The 24,975-nt window shown below is 38.9% G+C and overlaps 1 protein-coding gene across 3 annotated transcripts in view; it reads left to right on the top strand.

The window, feature by feature from the left end:
- CTTNBP2 (cortactin binding protein 2) overlaps nt 1–24,975 on the top strand; it is a 181,851-nt gene that overhangs the window by 139,099 nt on the left and 17,777 nt on the right. For all 3 annotated transcript variants that reach the window (XM_045847761.1, XM_045847770.1, XM_045847780.1), the window contains 7 exons: nt 1,985–2,071; nt 2,154–2,253; nt 12,101–12,253; nt 12,407–12,594; nt 20,925–21,103; nt 23,659–23,864; nt 24,221–24,406. In XM_045847761.1, coding sequence (XP_045703717.1) covers nt 1,985–2,071; nt 2,154–2,253; nt 12,101–12,253; nt 12,407–12,594; nt 20,925–21,103; nt 23,659–23,864; nt 24,221–24,406 — 1,099 coding nt within the window. The remainder of the gene's footprint in view (nt 1–1,984; nt 2,072–2,153; nt 2,254–12,100; nt 12,254–12,406; nt 12,595–20,924; nt 21,104–23,658; nt 23,865–24,220; nt 24,407–24,975) is intronic.

The raw sequence follows: 24,975 nt of genomic DNA on the forward strand, positions 1-24,975 counted from the left end.
CAGACCAGCCACTGCCAAGTTCAACCCGTAGCTTTAGGATGCTGACATTTCTTGGGCAGCTACAACCACTGTCATGTTTCATCCAGGCATACCACTTTCCCTGTTGCTGCCTTACTCTCAGTGTGAATCCAACCTCTCCCTTTTCTGTGGAAGGGTTAGCAGTAGTGGAATAGCATTCAAACCCAGAGAAAACCACTGGTGGCTACCAGATATGTTGTCTTTCAGAGCTTAAAACCTAGTCCCAAGTCCAACAACATAAGGAGTCCCCTGAAGGACCACTTCCTGTTTAACTCATGGTCTGACACCTGGTAGTCAAGCCTCATTTTTCTCCACTTTCCAGGGGTTCCTCTAAGCATGTCTTGGTCTCCTTGGAGGCCCCAGATAGGAAGGAGTTCCCTCTTCCTTTCATGCTGAGGGCTCTCCCTCAAGCCCTCCCTTTGTATCCCAGAATCTGCCTTTTCCTGTAATGACAAACCAGGGGCACATTCACTGTCTTCATAGAAGTCCACCCCAGACACCCTCAAAGATGTGGCTTTCCCCTATGATCTCAAAGGGATAGCCTCATCAGAGCATGATAGAGCAACAACAGCACAAAGGTACATATACAAGTGTATACTTAGACATTATCCCATTCTAAATCATAAAGAGAAAACAGACCCTTTCATGTTTAACACTTCTCTAAGTCTGAGTGGCTCAATCCGTGTACATGAGCTACCTCTAACTGTACCAGTTAGGTTGGCACTTTACCTTACACACATGCTTTTCTGAAAGACCTTTCCAAGAAGAAAGCCTCTCCCGAGCATATAGGTTGGGAGTAGGAGCTCAGCTCTGGGGTGATGGAGGTGGAAAATGACCTCCCCTCCACATCTTACTTACTCCATACATCACTGTCTTTGCCCTATGTAGAAGGACATTGGCTTTCCATCCCAGGATATACTACATCTCTACCTGTTCTCAGATGAAATATCCTTATATGTGAAGATAAATATTTTTTTAAATCCTATAGGCATCCAGGTAGGAGATTTTTTTTTTTTTACAAAGTAACAATAATCAGTCTCTACCTAGATTTCTTTGAAACACTGAATTCAGAACAGAATACTATCAGGGGTGTCTGACCTTTTTGTGTCTCTGGGCCACAATGGAGGAAGAACAGTTGTCTTGGGCTACACATTAAATACAGTGTGACATGTAATCACAAAAAAAAACACCTCCGTGTTTTAAGTAAATTTATGACTTTGTGTTGGGTCACATTCATAGCCATCCTGAGTTACATGTGGCCCATGGGCCACAGTTTGGACACCCTTGGTTAATCAAAGAATTTTTGATACTCATCAAGATATCTTTTACATAAAAAATCAAAGATACTCTCTAATGTACAACAGCTGTAAATGGATAACACTCACATATTCTTAAAAACATATAAAGACATCAACTTTGCAAAGAAAAAAGCTAGAAGGAAACACAATGCTTGCTTTAGTGATTTCTCTGCCTCATATTTCTTTGTATTTTTCAAAATTTTCTTAATAAAACTCATTGCTGTTTTACTCACTGAAAAGTATAATAAGCATTGGGAAAACTCAAACTAAAGATCATTTACAAGTGATGATAAAGGAGAAGAGTCACAGAACATTTTGTCCTTTGTCTGCAAAGGACAAAATATGCTAGGAACCCTGTTCCCAGCTTATACACTGAACTGCAGCTGTAGATAATACAAGGAGTGTGCTTTTTCACAAAATACCATCATTTGCTTTAAATATATAAACACTATACAAAATACATATATAAATATAATATTTTCCAATGTTTCACATGAAAGTGAAAAATGTGACATGTCCAATGAATAAAGCTAATTAATTAAAATATTACTTTTAATCCTTTGAAAGACTAAGGATAATCAGAAAGGGAGTTTCACACTTGTGTACCACCTTTTTTCTCTTCTGAACTTAGAATTTTTACCTAAATTCTCTTCTTGGTTTATTAATAGGTTGAGCAATATCATACTGTCATTTTCCATGGCCCAGAAGGAAGCTTGCAGGACTACATAGTACATCAGCTTGCACTCTGCATGAAGGTATCGATTACTTGCATATCCTCTCCTTTTCTTTGAAAACTCAAATGCATGCAGAACTAACCAGTGTGCTTTCTTATCACAGCACAAGCAAATGGCTGCAGGATTCTCCTGTGAAATAGTGAGAGCTGAAGTGGATGCTGGTTTCTCTAAGGAACAGCTAGTAAACTTGTTCATCAGTAGCGGTAAGACTATTTCAGTGAACTGAATTGTGATAACCAAAGACATGTTCTTCAATGATGCCATTAAAGGCAATAAACTTGGTGCTTGGAAATAAAATACACTTTTCAATTATTCAACAGCTATGGGATAAAAATTGGGAACTCGGGTGAACATTTGCAAAAAATTACATATCGACAGTTGTAAATTATATATATCATTTTACTTATTTTACATTCTGCATTTTCTTTTCTTCTTTTTTTATCTTTTTTTTATAAGTCATCTGTTGTGAACATATTGTATTACTGGCACCAGAATATACCAAGGAGGAAGTGGTGGGAGCAGTCTGCCCTAGTGGGACTGAGTATTGCATCACTGATGCTGTTTAGAATTGCACGGTGATAAAAGAGAGATTGGTTATGGTAATTTTTATTATTGAACTACTTTCTCCCCACCACCCTCAGTATGGTATTGACTGGCACTTTGCTAAACACATTGCATGCATTTAATCTCTGTGACAACACTATGCAATGAGGTATAATTATCTCCATTTCAAAGCGGGGCGGGGGAGCGTGGGGTGTGGGGCAGGGGTAATAGGCACAGAGAAGGTCAATAACTTGCCACAACTACACGGTGGCAGAACCAGGATTAAATGTGTTTTCATGAATTTTACCTCTTAGGTTCCAGAGCTTAAGACCACGAGCTTTACCACAAGTAGAATTAGCCATAGCCCTGCATAGAATAGCCTGACTAGTGACTATGACACAAAACTGAAATGAAGCAGACCCCAATCTCCGCAGGATAAGAGCCATAGAGAGCCCTGGGGAGCAGGTGAAGCGGGGAGGCAGTTACAAGATACATGAAGGATGGTTTGAAAACCAAATTCAAATCTCCCTTTTGGAGGAAGGGATGTTTCTCATCTTTGGAGCTGTGATGAAGTATACTATCTTATGGCTGGGGCAGCTGTTGACTAGGCTTAGGAAGAAGGAAATGACCAATAGTTCTTAAATCAAGAAATAAAATTAAGAGGCAGATTTGGGAACAGACTGAGGATTCCTAGAAACACACTTTGGATACAGGAAAATCCCACTAGAATCTGAATGTTGCTGTAGTACCCAGGCTAGCCTTTGGCCAGAAAGTAGTGAATGTTAGCTACAGAAAACTGTTTCCTCTGAAGATGTTATTAATAATAACTAAAATTTATTAAGCTATTATTCTGGTAGACCCTATTCTAAACAACCTGATTTATAAACATGAAACACTTGAGATAAGAAGTTAAGTACTTTGGCCCTGGCTGGTGTGGCGCAGTGTATTGAGTACCAGCCTGTGAATCAAAGAGTTGCCAGTTCGATTCCCAGTCAGGGCACATGCCTGGCTTGCGGGCCAGGTCCCCAGTTGGGGGCATGTGAGAGGCAACCACACATTGATGTTTCTCTCCCTCTCTTTCTCCTCCCTTCCCTTCTCTCTAGAAATAAATAAAATCTTTAAAAAAGAGAGAGAGAGGTTAAGTACATTGCATAAAGGTCCTGCAGCTAAGACACAGAAGACTCAAACCCAAGCATCTGACTCCTGAACATGACCTGAATCACTCCTAGCCACTTCTTAAAAACACCTGTGCCAAACTTCCTGTTTCCCTCTTAGTTATATAGCAAATGCTCCCTACGTTTTTTGACTTTGTCTTTTTTCATCTCAAAGTAAGAAACTAAAATATTTTTTTATCTCCCTATTAGATAGCAACTACAGACTGTATTCTACTGAAGCCTAGAGAGCTAAGAACATAGACGAGCAGTGAATTAGGTCATGAGGTGACCTAAGGTGGATGATTGACATTTCTAAATCTATGGGGAAAATCGTACAAAGAACTACTCATACTGATTTCCAAATTTGGTTAGTGGCACAAGTCTTTTGGTCCCTCATACTAGAAACTCAGGTCTTATTCACAGGCTTGAAAACTTACATGACCACAGGTGCCAACAAGCCACATTAGCAGATGAATAAGGCTGGATGGGGCTGGAGGGAGGAGGAGGCACATCTCCATCTACCTTGAAGGTAGCTCTCAGCTCCAGCAGCTTGTTAACTGGCGGAAGTGTAGATTCAGTGTCCTGAGGTCTCATAACTTTTAGGAAGAAGCTAGAAATTTAGGTATTTATGTGAAAATTTAGGGTCTTGTCCTTTCAGTATTGTCAACTATTTCAATTTTTAAAGCAATATGAAACCAACATAGAACCCCGAGGTCCTCTCATTCATGGACACTTAACCCCTGTCCCGTAGTTAGTCCACCGTTATGCCCTGCCAAGTTGGTCTCTGTGTGCATTTTCCTCCATCCCCATTGGCACCACCTTACTTTCTGCCCCTTTTTCCCATTTCCTGTCTGCTTTCCTGTAAGTGGTTGCTCTGCTTGTTGCTTCTTCTCTCTGAATGCCCCTCAGAGGCCAACCCCTGAATAGAGGTTCTCTGTGGTTCCTGCTCCTCACATCCCTCCATTGCCCAGTGAGTTAAGTCAATGCCATTTAAGACCTTCCATCCAAGGACATTCATTCATCTGATTGGCTTATTTGACCCTTATTTATTTTTTATCTAGATATAACATTGTGCATGATTATTGGGTACAGTGTGTGGATTTGATATACTTGTACATAGAAAAATTATTACAATCATCACCTCACATAATTACCATTTCTTTTTTGTGATGAGAACATATTTTAGTAACTTTCATATGTATAATAGATTGTTAACCATAGTCACGCTGTACATTAGATCCCCAAAATTTATTTGTTTTATAAACATCTCCCCATTTTCCCAATCCCCCCAGGTACCACCAACCACCATTCTACTCTTTCTGTTTCTATGAGTTTGGCTTTTTCAGATTTCATATATGTGATATCATACAGTATTTGTTTTTCTTTGTGTGACTTACCTCACTCGGCATAATGCCCTCAGGGTCCATCCACATTGTCACAAATGGCAGGTTTTTCTTCTTTCCTATGGCTAGATAATATTCCAGTGTGTGTGTGAGAGAGATATGACATTTTTTTTATTCATCTGTTGTTTAACATTTAAGTTGTTTCCTTATCTTGGCTATTGTAAATGATGCTACAGTGAATATGGGGAAGCAGATATCTTTAAACATCCTGATTTCATCTTTTTGGGATATATACCTAAATTGCTGGATCATATGGTAGTTATATTTTGAATTTTTTGTGGACTCTCTGCACTATTTTCCATAGTAGCTGCACAAATTCCTGCCAACAGTATACAATGGTTCCCTTTTGTCCACATTCCTGCCAACACTTTTCTCTTTTTGATAATAGCTATCCTGCCAAGCATGAGGTGATAGCTCTTTTTTTATTTTGATTTGCATTTTTCTGAAGGTTAGTAATGTTGAGTTTTCATGTACCCGTTGACCATTAGTAAGTCTTCTTTACAATATCTGATTTTTTTTAAATAGGTGCCTATCCTCCGGCAAAATTTGGTGTTTCTTTTTTACGTGTTCTTTGTTTTTTCCACTGTTCATATGTTTGTTCTTGCAGCAATTTTCACCTAGAATTTTAAAGTGAACACGCAAATCCTCTTACCTCCAACACACACTACAACTCCCACATGGCAGGTACTACACAAAGTATATTATACAGTACTCATTAAAATAGATATGACCTATGACAAGAAAAATCCCTATTTTTTATGCTCTAAGGACATCTCAAATGAAGGCCTCTCTGATCCCTTCCAGTATGACAGCTCCCTTTAATGAACAACAGTAGACTTTCTTTAAACCTCTGTTTTCCACCTAACTATAGGTCAGGGCAGTGAGGATATTATTTGGGCTTTTGCATTGGCCCAAACACATGTTATGTACTGAGCTCCTTGAAGGCTAGTAATGTGTAGCCTTTTTTTTTTATTTTACCTCGCACATTGATTGCCAATGATTATATGTTGAACAAATGGATGAATCTTATACAGGAAATAGAATGGGAAAAGAAAAAAGAAATGCTAGTCATATTTAGCTGTCAGCAAGGAGAAGAACTTGCATGGAGTAGAGGCAGTAAGAAATAAAATTAGAGAGTACCGGGGCTGATAAGGGAGGAGTTGATAGGGCATAGAGCTATAGAGTTAATTAGATTTGAAAAATGAAGTATATTTTAAATTTTATTTTTAATTGAAATATAATTGTTATTTATATTTATCAATAGATCAATTTACCAAAATGATATATCAATTTATCAAATATAACATACTAATTTCACATATACAACACAATGATTCAGTATTTGTGTGTATTGCAAAATGATCAGCACAGTAAGTCCAGTTAACATCTATCACCATACATAATTTAAAAAATTTGTTTCTTGTGATGAGAACTTCTAAGATCTGCTTTCTTAGCAACTTTCAAATATACAATATCACATTACTGGCCATAGTTACCATGCTGTACAATGCATGAAAAATGAAGTTTTAAGCAATGGACTTAGACCCCCACCCAAATCTCTACTTTCTTATGTAGGAAATGGTGTGTCATCTCCAAATATGGAAGGATTTTTGTTCTGTATTTGGAGATAATAAGTAATTATTACCAGTAAGTAAAAGATAAGTCATTTATAAGCATCAAATATCTTCCTTCTTTTTTAAATAACAATGCTAAGACACAAACACGAAGTTCACCTGCTAAGACCTTGAATGCAGTTGTCCAACTTAGCTACCTGAGCTTTATCATCCATTCCTCAGTTTGCCTCATTTCCCATATCTAGTCAGTCTTGAGTTCTGTTGAATCTGCTTCCTATCTTTCATTTCTACCTCCTACTCTGCATTCCCCCTGCCAACTCTCATTTCTTGCTCAGAAACTGAGGAGGCTTCAATACTAACCCTTTGTGTTTGTTCTGGACTCTCTTCCTTCTATGGGCTTCCATAGGCCTCAGTCCAGAAGACAAAACCACTCATAATAGTTCCCTGCTATTATACTGCAGTGGTTCCAGAATAAAATGTAGAGTTCTCTGAATGTTATGTCAAGAACATTATGGTCCAGCCTTCATCTGACCTTGCGGTTACTGCTGTCTAACCTTATCTCCTAAAGCTCACTCCACCATCACCATCATTTTCTCAGTAGGACCCATTGCTATTGACTGTGACCAGTGAAGAACTGCTGAAGAACGTAGACCATAAGTCCTGTAGATGGGGACACCAAATGCTTCTGAGAGTGCTGGAGAATCTTGAGGGAAGAAAAGGGTCAGATCTGTCAATGGTTTGGTATCACTACTACTGTAGTTCCGAAAGTGCAATGCAGGAATGTTCTTTTGGTCAAGAGGTAGACAGGGAATCTACCTCTTGAATGCAGAGTAGAGAATAAAAAGGTATTCCTAGTGTGTTCCACTCAAGCTTTTAGAATAATGAGGGGATAACAATTATCTATCAGTTACTCTCTTGCTTTATTAAACAAGAAATTAAATTGATCAAATTACATTACTGTAAGTAAGGAATATACTTATTCATAAGACATTCTATGCTTCCTCCTGGTGTTTAACTTTATTTTCTCTCATGAAAGAGATTTAAAGTACTTGGATTGGGCTGAGGTTAGAATGTTGAATTTTTATCTTCCACTGTGCACAGCACATATATAACCTTCTTTGTTTCTCTATACAAATCTGTAGAAGAAAGCCAGTGAACAGAGAATGAATAAAAAGTGTACAAACAAAAAACATAAGAATTGCAAATGTATTTTAAATAATGAGTTTTAAGAATTTAAAATTTATATGGAGATTAAAAATTGTACCAATGAATAAAAGAAGATAGAGTAAAAGAACACTTCAGAAAGAATTAACATAACACTTATACCAACAAGAGTTATTCTGTTTATTTTAAAACCATTTAAAACTAAGTCTCCCTTTTTATATTGCCTTTTTTGAGAGACAGCCATGCCCCATGCCTCTGTTATGTAGTAAGAAGGGTGAGAACATGTACTAGAACTGGGTCAAAATTTGTCTCAGTGTAGGATATGGATTAGGTTAGCCAGACAGATATTTTTTCAAGTTATATATGACAGTAAGTAGAAAAAATTAACCCCAAATTAGTACTTTAAAATAGTACTTTGAATTCCTGAGAACTTTACTTTTTAGAAGTCATAAAGATGGAATTACTGTAATAACATGAGGAGAATATGCTCATTACCATCTACATGACTGAGTTCACCTCACCTTCCTGGATCCTGCATTACATATAGACACTCTTCCAGGGCTTACCCCTTGCTCCTCATCTGGACTCTTAGAGCCTTGTCCCTGCAGGGCCTTCCTTTAAGTGGGCAGTGTAAAAAACAACTGCTTTCTGTTCCCATGGGGAAGATTGTAGACTTGTGCTCATGTTAGCCACAAAGGAGCTTAAATTTATCTGTAAATGTGATATGTTAAATACTTTTAAACCAATGAGTGTTGCTCTGGACAGTCAGTGAGGACTGACTGTCCAGAACTTTTAATATAAGGTTGTTCAAAACTGCAGTGTAGCTCTGAGCTAGCCAAGGGAGGTGTCTGATTGAGATTATCAACCTGTAGGAGAGGAGCAGCTGACATAGCCTATAAAGTTGGAAGAAAAAAGTCCAAAAGGGTAGATAAGTTCCATAAATAGGGCCTTGAAGTAGCATCAGACAGATGTATTCTGAACGGTTACCTTTCTGGCACCAAACCAGGACTCTACAGCTCCAAAATGGGTGGGGGCTGTGGCCTCCTTTCGGCTCCTTAAACCTTGATCAGAGGCTGTTGAACCCTTCAAACTGGAAACAGCAATAACTTCCTGCTTCTGTGGTTGGTTAAAATAGTAAACCTGAAATTATACTAAATAACCTGAATTTAAGCACATTCTCTTTCTCAACTAAAATAAAATTTGCCTTTGAACTAACCTGTTTGAGGATATTGAACTTAAATGGTCAAATAGAGAAACAGGTGTTCCTGAAAAATTGAGGAAATGAGGCTAGCAGTGTAGAAGACGAAGCTTTTCACTGGAGAAACCCATTCGTTTGACCCCTGTTGGTACTTCATGGGAGACCAAGGTAGACAAAGATGAAGTCAAAGCCCAACCCACCTGTTATGAGCAGCAACACTGTCTAGGGTACAAATTGTCCATTAAAAGTGGGATTAATTGAGCTATTAGCAATACAGTCCTTGCTTGTAGACCCAGAAGAATGAATTTGCTGTCTCCTACAAACTCCTGTATTGCATTTACATCCTTAATTCTCCCTCACTGCTCCCATCCTCACATCCCACCACCTGCTGGACATCTTAGAGGGCCTGTCTCACTCATCAGGCACATCAGGCCCGAGGTATAAACTAGCACCCCACAACCCACCCCCAAGTACACTCTTGCTCATGTGCCTCACCTCCATTTCCTGCACAACCTCTTCTTTGGTGGAAACTCCAGTGTCACTAAGATTTCCTCCCCGGCCCTCTCTCAAGATAACTACCTCCAAGGCATGCTGACTGTCTCTCAAGATGCCTTTGCATTCTCTGCCTTGGCCCTCAATGAGATGCCCATTGCTTCCTGCCTTCAGCAATAAAAGCCTATAGGGGTCTTCTCCTGTTTTTATCCTCTCCAGAAAGTTCTTCACATCAAAGTGAGATCTCAAAGCAGGAGTCCCTGTTTGTCTCTCTCCTTAAAGAGGTCCACTGATTCCCAGAGCTGGTAGTTTCTCCCAATGTGACATTTTGGGTCTTCCACTTTTCACTTGTAGTTGAGTTGTGACCATAGGAGCCGTTCTCACCCCTGGCTGCACACAATGCTCAGGCCCAGCACAGTTAAATCAGAGCCTCTGGGGGGCAGACCCCAGGTGATGGCACCATGCAGCCCTGGAGGGACATAGCCTGCTGTGCAGCTGCCCACAGCTCTGGCTACTTGATCCCAGTGCACCAGTGTGGCGCCACAACAAGCCCCCAACCTGTCTTAACTGGAGGACTGAGTCCTGCTCAGCTTCCATTCTCTGCCTGTGCCGTTTCATACAGTTAGCCTTCTCCCAACCTCTCCACCTATTGGGATGCCATTCCTTGTAATAGGTCCAATTTAAAATGCCACGTCCCTCAGTTAGAATTAGTCATCTCCAATATGATGTAGCACAGTGAAGGGGCACTGGGTAAACACTTGTTGAAATGTAGTCACATGTTCCTAGGAGATTCTGTCTAGATACAGAAGCTTTAGGGCCCTAGGAACTAGTCAGACACTTAACACAAATCAAGGAAAACTGGAGACCTTTAGTGCTTAGTTACAGGAGTGCATATACATAAACCATCCAACCTGGTCTATTTTTTATTACTGGTTTGTTAGTTTGTCATCATTTTAACAAACAATAGGTTTATCATACTCCCATAATCAGTTATTCCTGAGAGAACATTTGAACACCGAGACTCATAGTATTTTAACACTTTTTACTGAATAACTTCGTTGAAGGGGATCTAGCACACACCAGGCACTACTGTAATAGCCCCCACAAATACAACTAAATTGAGAGGTGGGTGTTAGTGTTTCTGGTCTTCTAATTTTTAAAGCTAATAGCATCCAGAAAAACTATTTCAGTCTCAGAAAAGATTCATTTACAATGTTCAAGGAGTTTTTTTGAAAGTGAGAATGCATTGTGTCTACAGTAACAAGGAGGAAGGGAGTATATAATACACTATTACGAGTATTTGAGAAAAGTGGAATATTTGACAAAATTACTCAAGCATTTTAAACTGATCTTTTTCTCAGGGTTAAATTGGTTAAGACTGGGGGCTATTAGACTCTTCTAAACAATTAAAGTGACTTTAATTTTTTTATTAATTCATTGATATAGAGCAAGTAAAATACTATGTGCATTTTAACTGCAGTGCATTAACATTTGAGTGCTTGGTAGGTGTGAGGCACTGTTTCAAGTATGTTTTGTCCACTGACATACTTGTTTCCTACATATAATAACTTTCCACATACTTTCTCTCTTATTTGATGTTGGTATTCAATACAGTCTCCCTATCTTTATTGAGAAGACCAGGACCACTAAAACAAGACTCTCAAGTCCTAGAGATTTTAGTCCTCTGTTACCACTGTTCTAAAACCCTAGTCATATCACAGTAACCTCTCTGAGACCTGAAAAATTAAAGGAAGGGTCTGATTATCTCTCTGAAGTCTCGTCTCTCTAGTTTTATGAATATTTTATTATATATGTGCAATTTAAAGGTCATATAAGGAGTTTGACCTTTTATATTGTGAAATATACACCAATAAAATATATGCTATGTACATATTTACAAATCAATGATAATTTAAAATAAAAACCATTTACTGATCAGATGAAGTAATAAAATATTCCCACCTTCCAAAATGTGCCCACAGGCTCCTGTCTAGGTTCACAAACCCTTCTTTCTGCAGATAAACATTAATCTGTCTTTTGTGATGATCATTTCTCTGCTTTTATTTATAGTTTTACTATCAGTATATTAATCTTTATATGTGTAATGTTGCCCGTGTTCAAACTTAATATGATGGAATATTGTATATATATTTTTGTATTTTGTGCCTTACTTTATTGTGATAATCCTTTGTGTTGTTGCTCTGATTAATTGTTCAGTTTCATATCCCTTGCCTGAATATATTCCTGTTTATTTATCCATTGCATTGTTGGTGGACAGTTGGGTTGATTCTATTTGGGATCTGTTGTGGAACCAGTATTGGACGGCTGTGTGTGTATTTCTTCAACTGCGTTAAATAGTGCCAAACTGTCTGCCAGAGTCCTATACTCGCTCAACAGTTTAAGAGCATTCTTGTTATGTCACCTCTTTGCTACTACTTTATGTCCTCAGACTTTGTAATTTTGGCCAGTTCATATAGATTGTGGTAAAAGCGTAAATGACTTAATTTCATTTCTGACCACAGCTTGTTTGATCCCAGTGAAACAATCTCCTGTTAATAAGAAAATCATCATCATCTTAGAGAATTTGGAAAAATCTTCATTGTCAGAGTTATTGGGGGACTTCTTGGCACCTCTGGAAAATCGCAGCACAGAAAGCCCCTGTACTTTTCAAAAAGGTAATGATTATGGTGAGACAAGACCATGCTGAGAGGCAAGCTCCTGTGCAATCGTTCTACTCTGTCTGTCCCCAGAGTACATGCTATACTTCTTGCTCTTCTTTCTTTGACTTATTTTAATTTGCATTTGTCCTATAACATGGCTTGTTTTAGGAAATGGAACGCCAGAATGTTACTACTTTCATGAGAACTGCTTTCTGATGGGCACCGTGGCGAAGGCCTGTCTCCAGGGCTCGGACTTGCTGGTGCAGCAGCATTTCCGCTGGGTGCAGCTGCGGTGGGACAGCGAGCCCATGCAGGGCCTGCTGCAGAGGTCCTTGAGAAGGAAAGTTGTGAATAAGGTAACCAGCCCAGAGCTGCAGCTTTTTAGGAGAGGGGATTTGGTATTAGGAAACCTGGGTTTAGTTCTACCATTTACTAACTTTGTGGCCTCAGGCAAGTGCAATATTTGCATATTAAAGGTTTAAATAAGATAAGGCATATAAAATCTATAACAGTTTCTGGACCGTATTAAGTTATCTAAAAGCAAATAGGTTTTACCATTATTAACTAACCAACTACTAGGCGCTGTAGAAGACTGGTTTGTAAAATTAATCACTCTTCTTAAGGAGAAGCCAATGCTACCATGGGGTCTTAAGAACATTATCCACCCACTCAGGCTACTTTTAATATATGACTGTTAAACTGGCTACAGTAATATTAAAAGGTCACATGAAAAATTAGAACTCTATCTTTTGGTACATTTCCTTTTTTAAAATAATTTTTTATTTTTCAATTACAGTTGACACATAATAATATATTAATTTTAGGTGTACAACATAGACACTTATAAAACTTAGAAATTGATTACCCCAATAAATCTAGTACCTACCTGGCACCATAGATAGTTCTTACAATATTATTGACCACATTCCCTATGCTGTACTTTATTTTTTAAAGATTTTATTTTTATTTACCTTTAGACAGAAGGAAAGGGAGGAAGAAAGAGAGGGAGAGAAACATCAATGTGTCGTTGCCTCTTGTGCAGCCCCCACTGGGGACTTTGCCTGCAACCCAGGCATGTGCCCTGACTGGGAATTGAACCAGTGACTCTTTGATTCACAGGTCCACACCCAGTCCACTGAGCCACACCAGCCAGGGCCCTATGCTATACTTTACATCCCAGTGACTATTTTGTAACCACCAATTTGTACTTATTAATTCCTTCCCCTTTCTTATTCCCTACCCCCTCCTATCTGGAAACCATCAAAATGTTCTCTGTATCTATGAGTCTGTTTCAGTTCTACTTGTTTGTGTATTTTGTTTTTTGGAATGGACATGTAAGTGAAATTAAACAGCATTTGTCTTTCTCTGTCTGACTTATTTCACTTAGCATAATACCCTAGGTCCATCAGAGTTATTGTAGATGGTAGGATTTGATTCTTTTTTATGTCTCTGTCATATTACAGTGTACATATGCATTGCTTCTTTTTTATGGATTTATCCATTGATGGACCCCTAAGTTGCTTCCATAGCTTGTCTATTATAAATAATGCTGTAGTGAACATACGGATACATATGTCTTTTCAAATTAGTGTTTTGGATTTCTCTGGAAAAAATACCTAGAAGTGGAATTGCTAGGTCCTTTGTCTCTTATTCTAGCCTTCATTTTAAAATCTGTTTTGTCAGGTATAATAAGTATTGCTACCCTGGCTTTTTTGTTTGTTTGTCACTGTTTTCATGAAATAGCTTTTTCCACCCTTTTACTTTCAGTCTATGTGTGGTTTTCAATCTGAAGGGAGTCTCTTGCAGGCAGCATATGTAAGGGCCCTGTTTTGTTATCCATTCAGCCACTATATGTCTTTTGTTTGGAGCATTTAATCCATTTACATTTAATGTAATTGTTGATAAATATGTAGTTATTGCCACTTTATTATTCATATTTTATCTTTGTCTTAAAGAGTTCCTTCAACATTTCATATAATAATGGTTTGGTGATGATGAACTCCTTTAGCGTTTTCTTGTCTGGGAAGCCCTTTAGATACTCTTCAACTCTAAATGATTACTTTCCTGCGTAGAGTAATCTTGGTTGTAAGTACTTGCTATTCATCACTGTGAATATTTCATACCAATCCCTTCTGGCCTGCAAAGTTTCTGTTGAGAAAACAGCTGACACTCATGGGAGCTCCCTTGTAGATAACCAACTACTTTTCTCTTGCTGCTTTTAAGATTCTTACTTTGTCTTTAAACTTTAGCATTTCAATTATGATATGTCTTGGTGCAGGCCTCTTTGGGTTCATCATGTTTGGGACTCTGTAAATCCTGGGCTTGTATTTCCTTCAGCTGGTTAGGGAAGTTTTCCATCATTATCTTTTCAAATAGTTTTCAATCCCTTTCTCTCTCTTCACCTTCTGATACTCCTGTAATGTGAATGTTGTTATACTTGAAGTTGTCTTAGAGGCCCTTTAAACTATCTTCATTTTTTAAGATTTTTTTTTTTTTTGCTGTTCTGGTTCATTTTCTTCTGCTACTCCCAAATTACTGATTTAATCCCCTGTTTCATCTAATCTAATCTACTTTTAATTCCCTCTAATACATTCTTCAGTTCAGTTATTGTATTCTTCATGTCTGATTAGTTCTTTTTTATATTTTCTATGTCCATGTTTATTTTTCCTGTCTCTTTGTTGACATTCTCATTTAGTCATCAAGCTTCCTTATAATCAGTGTTTTGAACTCTGTATCTAATAAATTGCTTACCTCCATTTTGTTAAGTTCTTTTTTGGAGTTTTGTTTTGTTCTTTTATTTGGGACATGTTTCTTTGAATCCTCATTTTTGCTGCCTCCCTGTGTGTGTTTCTATGAATTGGGTAGAACTGCTATATCTCTCAGTGTTGGTAGGGCAGCCTTATATAGTAGGTGTCTTGTGGGGCCCAGTGGTATAGTCATCCTGGTCACCTGAGCTGGGTGCTCCAGGTGAGTTGTATGTGTCCTCCTGTTGTTGTTGAGCCTGTTTGCACATCAGTGTGAGGGGTTGACCCTTAGGCTGATTGGTAGTGAGAACTGGCCTTGACTACTGTGGAGGAGCTATTATACAGGAGGTGACCCTATGGAGCAGGATTTGCTTCAGTAGAGGTCTAGTGTCTGCCAAGTCTGCCCTTTGGATGTATTGTTCGTGGAGTTGGTTGGGTGGTGCTCTGGTGTGGTCAATAGCTAGCTACCTGGTGTGTTAGTTCTGGAGCCTCTAGGCAGGAACTCTGGTTCAGGCCAAGGTCAAGCGCTGCTTTTACTCTTCCCCAGGGCCACTTGGTATGAGCTATGAGGTGATTTGAAAGTGGTTGCCACTTGTTATGGGCTTGGAGGTGCCTGAGAGAGGCTACTCTATGAACTAAGTCCAGCTACCACTAATGCTTGGTTGGGGATTGCTTAGTGAGAGGTATGTAGCATGTCAAGGCCAGATGCTACTTGTTTGGGGTTAGTGAACCTTTGAGAGATTTTAGGAATGACCAGAAGATGATCCAAGATAGTACATATAAATATGAAAAAGCCACTGGAAATCGCTTGGGTGTGCTTACTAGTTGAGTGAGTGGAGTCTCTGAAAATCACCAAGGCAGGCGAACAGTGTTAGCCATATTGGTGGAGACTCAGATAAGCTACCTGCATGCAGGGGGAGGACTCAGCAAAAAAAAACAAAACAATGGCCTCTGCCAGCACTTCCGTATGAGAGAAAGCTGCCCCTCCAACCCTTGTGCTAAAGCCAGACAATTCAGTTCCTCCTTGTATATCCCTGTTACCTTTTGAGCATCTGCCTTACCACTGGAGCTTAGAGTGAGGGAATCTGTTAGCAGGTAAGTCCATGTGCAGGCTGTTAAAAAGGAACACCTGAGACTCCAGCAGCCCTTTGCCTCATCCGCAATCCCCACTGGTTTTGACAGCCAGAAGTCATGAGGACTTCTCTTCCTAACACTGAAACCCAGGGTTTGGGAGCCTGGTGTGTGGCTGGGAACCCTCACTCCTCAGGCAGGACCTCCACAGCTGAGATAGCCCTCTGAATTTTATCCACCACACATGAGTGTTGGAGCAGCCCATTCTGTGCCTCCACCCCTTCCTCCAAGTCTCTATGTCGCTTCTTCTGGATATCCTTAGTTACAGGAGTTCTGTTCAACCAATCTTCAGGCATTCTGAATGATTGTTGTTCTGCAGATTAGTTGTAATTTTGATGCAGTCATGGAAGGAGGCGAGTATAACATTTACCTTTGTAGGGGAGCTTTGCCCACAGAGCCCCCCATCTGCCACAGATGAGAATAAATGTACCAAGACATGATCTTCCTGGGGAGGAAAGGTGGCTAATCTCTCAAAGAAGGACCAAGAGCCTTTTCCTCAATGGGCTTTTATTGGTTTGTTTGCACAGGAATACAGATAAAGCTCATTAATCATTATCAGGCAGTAAGGATCAAACAATAGATAACATACAAAGAACTATGAGGGCTTATTCTGAATCAGGGTCAGTTAGTTAAGGGTCTATACAATTTTGGGAAACAAACTCATTTCCTGCTCAGACCCTTATCAGAAAACTGAGAACATTCTTAGCAAAGCAGGTTTCACAGGATTTGATATATACTTTCTTAGGCCTGTTGCTCTAAGGAACCCGCACTTTCAAGCACAGGACTGTACTTTCCTCTGTCATTGTTTCAGGCTTAAGTGAGGCAGGGGAAGTAAGGCAGCCAAGAGATTAGGAGACTTCTCGCAGACAAAATGAGGACTTGGGTTATGTCAAAACCAAGGGGCGATGGTCCATCACCTCCTTTTGCTATAGCTTCCCCCAAGTTCTTCCCCGAGGGTCCCCTGTGACCATGCCTGTCTTCGGTCATCCCTTCCTTGAGGAATCTTACCTGTCATTGGCTAACCAGTCATGCACTGGGGGCCAGGCAAGGTGAAGTAAAAGGGGCAGAGGCAGCACCCCTGCCAGGGAGATAAGCTTTGTCTCCTTAGTGGCTTATGGTCCCAAGGTCTCTCACTCAGCCTTAGTCAAGGGGGGGCGAGGGGTATAGCTTCTGAAACCAGACAGGGCAGTTCCCAACATACCTTCTCTACCATCTTGACCAGAGCCTCTTTTCATACATTTTCAAGAGTAATAATAACTTTTAGTATTTTTTCTGAATATTAAAATAAATATTATATGTTCTCCCAAATAACAAATTAGCTTAAGGCTAACAAAATCTAATATATTACTATTTAATTTAATAATCTTAAGTTCAGTGAGTAGTTGAATGTAAAGGTAGATTTGAAATGAAAATTTGATTTAGCATGATTTTTAAAAATGTATTCCTGCACAATGAGACCATTTGGATCAGCACAGTACTTTAAGCTATAAATCACACAATACCCCATCACTAGCTGCTTTACAAAAAGAGGCATTTTCCCTTCACTATACCAAATGTCAGTAGGTTTTGCTGGCATCAACCCAGAACCTCATGATGTCAGGTGCTAGGTCTGTGGGAGTCTTATGACCTTCGCCTTCAAGATCACAGGATGTCTATCTGTAGGACTTCAGGCACCACATACTCAGACAAACATGCTCAAAGGCAGGAAGCAGGGTGCTGTGAAGGTGAAAAGTTTTATCAGTCTCCTCAGGGAGGAAAGCATCCTTTTCTGAAACTCCCAGAAACATAAGACTTCCTCTAATGTTTCATTAGCCAGAATTGGTTTTATGCCCACCCCTTCAGTCCAGACTATCCCAGACCTACCTTTCTTAGATTGCAGCTCTCCACTAGGTAGTTGAACAAAATTGTGTCTGTTGTGCTACATAGAGGATGTGAATGGACATGCACGTGTGGGTGGGTGTGGGGGTCAGAGGCGGTTGGATGGAGGGAAAAGTGTGGGGTAGAAATGGCTTTGGTAATTCAGTGAATAGTGCCTGCCATCAGTCATTTAAGTAATATCTGGAATTCTTAATTTAATCAGAGAAATCTTCAAACCCAAACTATGTTAAAGTCAGTTGCCTGGTCATAAATACATATTTGTGAACAGCACAGCCCTTGCATGACCTCAGCGAGTAGCCAAAAAGGTGAGGTAAAGATCATGACAAATTTTTATTTATTTATTTTTTATTTATTTATTGTCGTTCAGTTACAGTTGTCCTGCCTTTTTCACCATTGCTCACCCCTACCCCATCCTCTCTTTACTCCCATGGTCAATTCCTCCCATTATACACATCCATGAATCCTCTGTTCATGTTCCTTTGCTTGTGCGTTCCTCTTCTTTCCTCCTTTATACCCCTCACCCTCCCCTCTGGTCACTGTCTTGGTTCTTTATTTCTAAGTCTCTGGTTCTATTTTGCTCATTTGTTTGTTTTGTTGATTACATTCCACTTATAGGTGAGATCATATGGTATTTGTATTTTACCATATATCTTATTTTGCTTAGCATAATGCTCTATAGTTCCATTCATGCTGTTGCAAAGGGGAGGAGCTCCTTTCTTTCTACTGCATAGTATTTCATTGTGTAAATGTACCACAATTTTTTGATCCACTCATTTACTGATGGGCACTTAGGCTGTTTCCAGCTGTTGACTGTTGTAAATAACACTGCTATGGGTGATTCAGGATTCTTAGGGTAAAAGTCCCAGCAGTGGAATCACTAGACCAAAACACAGCTCCATCTTTAGTTTTTGAGGAAATTCCATACTAGTTACCACAGTGGCTGCAATAGTCTGCATTGCCACCAACAGTATACTAGGGTTCCCTTTTCTCCACAACTTCCCTTTTCTACAGCGTGTGTTGTTTGTTTATTTGTTTATGATGGCCATCTGATTAGTGTGAAATGGTACCTCATTGCAGTTTTGATTTCCATCTCTCTAATGGCTAGTGATGTGTAGCATTTTTTCATGTGTCTATGGGCCATCTGTACATCCTCCTTGCAGAAGTGTCTGTTCAGGTCCTTTGCCCATTTTTTAATTGAACTATTTGTTTTTCTGAAGTAGAGTAGTGTGAGTTTTTCATATATTTTGGAAATTAAACCCTTGTCCGAGGTATCATTGGCAAATATGTCTTCCTGTGCACTTGGTTCCCTTTCCATTTCATTGATGTTTTCTTCAACCATGCAGAAACTTTTTAGTTTGACATAGTCACATTTGTTTATTCCTTCCTTTATATCCTTTGCTCTATGGGATGTATCAGTGAAAATATTGTTATGTGGGATATCTGAGATTTTCCTGCCTATGTTTTCCTCTAGGACTTTCATGGTGTTGTGACTTATATTTAAGTCTTTTATCCACCTCAAGTTTATTTTTGTGTATGGTATAAGTTGGTGGTTGAGTTTCATTTTTTTGCATGTAGCTGTCCAAATCTCCCAACACCATTTGTTGAAAAGCTATTTTTAGTCCATTTTATGCTCCTGCCCCCTTTGTCAAATATTAATTGACCACAGAGACTTGGGTTTATTTCTGGACTCTCTCTTCTGTTCCATTGATCTATATATCTATTCTTATGCCAGTACCAGACTGTTTTGATTATAGTGGCCTTGTAATACAGTTTGATATCAGATATTGTGATCCCTCCTACTTTGTTCTCCTTTCTCAAAATTGCTGAGGCTATTTGGGGTCATTTATGACTCCATATAATTTTTTTGAAATGTTCTATATCTATGAAATATGCATTGGTACTTTAAGAGGTATTGAATTGAATCTATAAATTGCTTTGTGTAGTATGGACACTTTGATGATATTAATACTTCCAATCCATTAACATGATATATACTTCCATTTGTTTGTATCTTCATTAATTTCATACTTCACTATTGTGTAGTTTTCTGAGTACACCTTGGTTAGGTGTATTCCTAGGTACTTTATTTTTCTTGTTGCTATGGTAGATAGAACTCTTTTCCTAGTTTCTGTTTTCTTGTCACTGTGGCTAGGATTTCCAATACTACATTGAATTGAAGTAGTGAAAGCAGACATCCTTATCTTGTTCTGATCTCAGTGGGAAGGCTTTTAGTTTTTGCCTATTGAGTATGATGTTGGCTGTAGGTTTCTCATATATGGCCTTTATTATGTTGAGGTGTGCTCCTTCTACTCCCACTTTACTGAGTATTTTTATCATAAATGAGTGCTATACCTTATCAAATGCTTTTCTACACCTATTGATATGATAGTAAATTCTAAAAAAACCAAAAGACAAATTTCTTTATATCACCAGAACGCTATACATCTTAAGAAAGTTAGCATTTTAGCTAGGGAAACTATGTCAATACAGGTGAACACGCCACAGATCCAGATGTACCATGTGGATCTCATCGCCCAAAATATGAAAATATTTAATGTTATTTTTATTTCATTAATTCAAAACTCCTTTTATGAACACATATATGTAAGACCCTATGAGGTCCTTTATGTACAGGTGAACAATGATTTCTTCCATAACTGATGTTTAAGAATTCATCCATTTCTCTTCAGTCTACTTATTGCTCCATTGTGTCTGAACCTTTCCAGTTCATATAAGGAGCTATAGTTCTGTATCTCATGCTAACACTTGAGATGTTATCCCTCCAACTACATCAAATGAATATAAAATATGATTCAGCTACATTTTTGTTTTGTAGTTTTAAATGTGTTTGTTTTTATTTTGGACTGTTAAAAAAAAAGGGAAAGAAGCACTGTTCTAAATCAAGCCCTTGTGTTCTGCCTCCTTGTCTCTAGTTCAGAGGTCAGGTGCCCTCTCCCTGCGACCCCATGTGCAAGACAGTCGACTGGGCCCTGGCCGTCTGGCATCAGCTCAACTCCTGCCTGGCTCGCTTGGGCACACCTGAAGCACTTCTTGGGCCAAAGTATTTCCTGTCTTGCCCTGTAGTCCCAGGACATGCCCAAGTGACAGTGAAGTAAGTGCCATTTCTATATATTTGCCTTTTTAAAATAGAGCCATGGCCAACTTGGGTTTCTCTTTGAGAGTGAGAATGCTGACAGCCATCTCCTGTCATCAATATGAAGTGTCAGAAGAAAACCATAATGTCTGTCGTGTAACTCTTAAGGAAACTGTTTTTTACTAAGAACTAAATAGCAGTTTCCTTCTTTTACAAAACTCTTATCAAAGTCATGTATGACTGGCTGTGCGGTGTCTCCTGGGAAGGCCCATATGAGAAATTTGGTCAAGTATCCCAAAACCAAAACCTTATATTCTATTGGTGAATTCAAAACTTCCTTCTATATTAATGAGACTTTTGTACTTAATGATGATTTTCTTTGTAGCAGCTTATGAGAACAGACAGATAAACAATACAATTAATGAAACATAAAATCAGGAGGAAATTGAAAGGTAGAAAAATAATTGTCACAATCCAGCTTAGTATGGGTTTTGTGATTAGCTGTTAGCTTTTATTCTGTAATTGCTGGCATCCTAGGAAGAAATCCATTTTGGAAAGAATACAAATAATATATCTTCTTTATTATAAGACAAACTGTCAATTTAATTACAGGTAATTGGGAGTGGGGAGGAAGAATCACTGTGTTAAAATATACACAGCATTCTCTTACTAAAGAGCAGAAACACATTTACGTATATAATTATGCCCTTTTTAAAATCAATATTACAATTAAGTTAAGCCTTTTCACACCCAGTGCCTCAAGATTTTTAGGATCCAATGTTGGCCTTTCCTGTCAGGAGCATAATCATTGTGGAGAACTGTAGAGGCTCTGAGATTTGTACTTTGTTTGCAAGGTAACAAGTTCAGGGTGCTGGGTCAGAGCCAAGGACTTCATCACTTGCATCACAGCCCCAGCCTGGGCTTCACATTTCATTGGTTCCCCTAGCTCCTCACGTTCCCCTGGGTGATGCACAGTGACCCAGGTGGATGCTGGATTTGCATCAACAGCTGCAGACCTCAAGCTTGGGAATCCCCAGGCTTCTAAAGGGATTGCTGCCAGATCTGCCCACCCTTTGCTCTAGGAGACATTACTTTCATTATCCTGGTCAGGAAACAAACCTGCCCTCTGCTCCAGAAACAGACACTGGGTCCATCTTCAAGGCTATGTGCTCTAGTAACATCCTTAAAAAGATAGTCTGGAACAAATGCTGACACACAGTGTGCAGATGTGTCATGGAGAATTGTTTCCCAACAGCCATATTAAGGAACTGCTATTTTTTTTTTAAACAAAGTTTATCATCTTTACCCCTTTAGCACTTTTAGAGTAACTGTGCAAGTTTGACTCACATGGTAGAATACCAGATTATTTTTATATTCTTTACTGTAATTTCTTTTTTTCTTGAATTACATATCATTAGACAGTAGTGAAGAAGTTTACAGTAGATAGATGCTTGATACATGGGTAAGTTTTAATAGTCTTTTTTTAATATGCAGTTTTTTTTAAGATTTTATTTTTTTTAGACGGAAGGGGAGGGAGAAAGGGAGAGAAACATCAATGTGTGGTTGCCTCTCACATGCCCGGTACTGCCCCCTCTCCCCACCCCCCTGCCCACTGCCCCATGACCCTTAGGTTCACAGGCTGGCACTCAATGCACTGAGCCACACCAGCCAGGGCAAGTTTTAACAGTCATAAAAGGTTTATGCCACTACCTAATAGCTTTGAAAGCTTTCCTATTCTGGGAGATGTGGTTTTGTCCCTATAACCTTAATCATGCTAACTGTTTTTAATGCTACAACAAAATGTAAATTTTTAAGGAATTTTAATTGATACTGAGTACTCCAAACTTGAGCTTAAGTTCCAGTGCTACAGCTAGGTATTAATGCAAAGGTCTGCCTGAGGCTCATGACCTGTCCCCTGTCTGCAGGGCTAAGCCCACCTGAGTGTAGACACTGAGCCCTTGCCTTGGGGCAGTGTTTAATTTGCCATTGATTCTTAGATGTATCCCAATTCAGAATTATTAAAATATATGTTTCTTATTAAAGAAATACGGCAAATAAATTTAAGCTATTTAAACACAAACTTTCAGGAAACCTTTTTTCCCAGACTTCTTCTGTCTATAAATTTACCTTTCCATGTCTTTTTAAATATTACTAAATTTATTGGGGTGATTTTGGTTAATAAAATTATGTAGGTTTCAAGTGTACAATTATATAATACATCATCTGTACATTGCATTGTATGTTTACCACCCAAAGTGAAATATCTTTCCATATATTTTATTCATGCATTCATCCAGCACACACTCAAGCATTGATTTCTGCTCTCAGGGATCATACAAAACAAAAGGAGAGGGACATGTAAACAGTTTCATTTGAAATAGATTGTACTTTTGAGGCAAAGTCAAACTACTTTGGGGTTGGATAATTACACTTGTTCCAGAGCTACTTGGAAAAAATAGCATATCTTTAGAAACACTTACGTTTTTTCTACAGTCTTCAAGCTGTGCTTTTGTAGACTTGTCTGTAACTCCTGAGAGGCCTGGCCCTAAGTGTATCTGCCCCTCTCTTGCAAGGTGGATGTGTAAACTGTGGAATGCTGTCATTGCACCCAGAGTTCAAGAAGCAATATTGGCAAGAGCCTCTGTGAAAAGACACCCTAGCCTTGTGCAAACAACTGCTAAAAAGCACCCTAGCCAAGGACAGCAGGCTTTGGTTAAAGCTGCTCTCAGTATCTTGCTCAATAAAGCTGTTCTGCACGGCTGTCCTCTCCAGAGAGCAGGTATGTGGGTTTGTGCTGGGAGGAGAGGGAAGTTGCACTCTTATATAAAACTTGTTTAAATTTGTTATTAGGGAACTCTGGGGGGCATTTTTGTAACTAGAGAAATTATCTCAGCATTAGTGAACATTTCATACCATTGCTCCAGAACTGGCTCTCTGTTTTGTAATTATTGGATGTTTAAATTTGAGACCTCCAAGTAAAGTGTGCTGGTTCACAGAATTCCTGCTTCAGTGTTAAGCAGGCCTATGATTTTGAAGAGTCTCCTTTGAGAATTGGAAATGTGCATTTTGCTTGACACTATGAAACTGCATTATCATTGCCTTCTTTTTGGCAAGACATGATTTGTGTTGTTTCAGAGCTGGACCAGCATACAGCTGATTTCAAAGGAGGAAGTTTCCCTTTATGCATAGTTTCAAGTTACAACAGTTGCAGCAAGAAGAAAGGAGAGAGTGGTGCCTGGAGAAAGGTGAGCACCAGTCCTCGCAAGAAGTCTGGCCTTTTGTCTTCACCCGCCTGGAGCAAGCCAGTCCTGAGTGAGAAAGGTAAGGGGGCTGTCATGCCACCTAGAGGTACCTGGGTACTCAAGATCTAGTTTCTCAGTGCAAATGTGCTTTTCTTTTATTTTTTTTTCACTACACATTCAACAAAATTCTGAGTATCTCAAAGCACATTTTCATGAAATAAAAGTACATAGTAGGTACACTTCCAAAAATATGTGGGAGCTCCTTAACTGAAAATCATTTTTCATACTAGAATTCTGATATTAAATTTATCTTTACCATGTTAATGGTCTTTTAAAATTAATTGGATATTTGTGATGTCCACAATTAAATTTTTGTAGTTCAATAATTGCACTTTGACATATTTGTTTCATTTTATATGCCATCCTTAAGCCAACCTTAAATTTTTAAAGGTATGTGTACAGACAGACATATTTGATACTAGTTGAGGCCTTTATAAGTGAATCCGTTTTATGTATTTCTTTTTCACATATAATGTGTACCATTTGCCAGGTACCATTCTAGGCAATGGAAATAAAGCACTAAAAGCAGCAACAATCCTTGCCCTCATAGAGTTTTCATTCTAATAAATCATTAAACAGAATCTATAT

The sequence above is a fragment of the Phyllostomus hastatus genome, unplaced genomic scaffold (genome assembly GCF_019186645.2).
Source record: "Phyllostomus hastatus isolate PE091 unplaced genomic scaffold, TTU_PhHast_1.1 phas_contig_118, whole genome shotgun sequence".
In the NCBI taxonomy this organism is placed as follows: domain Eukaryota; kingdom Metazoa; phylum Chordata; class Mammalia; order Chiroptera; family Phyllostomidae; genus Phyllostomus; species Phyllostomus hastatus.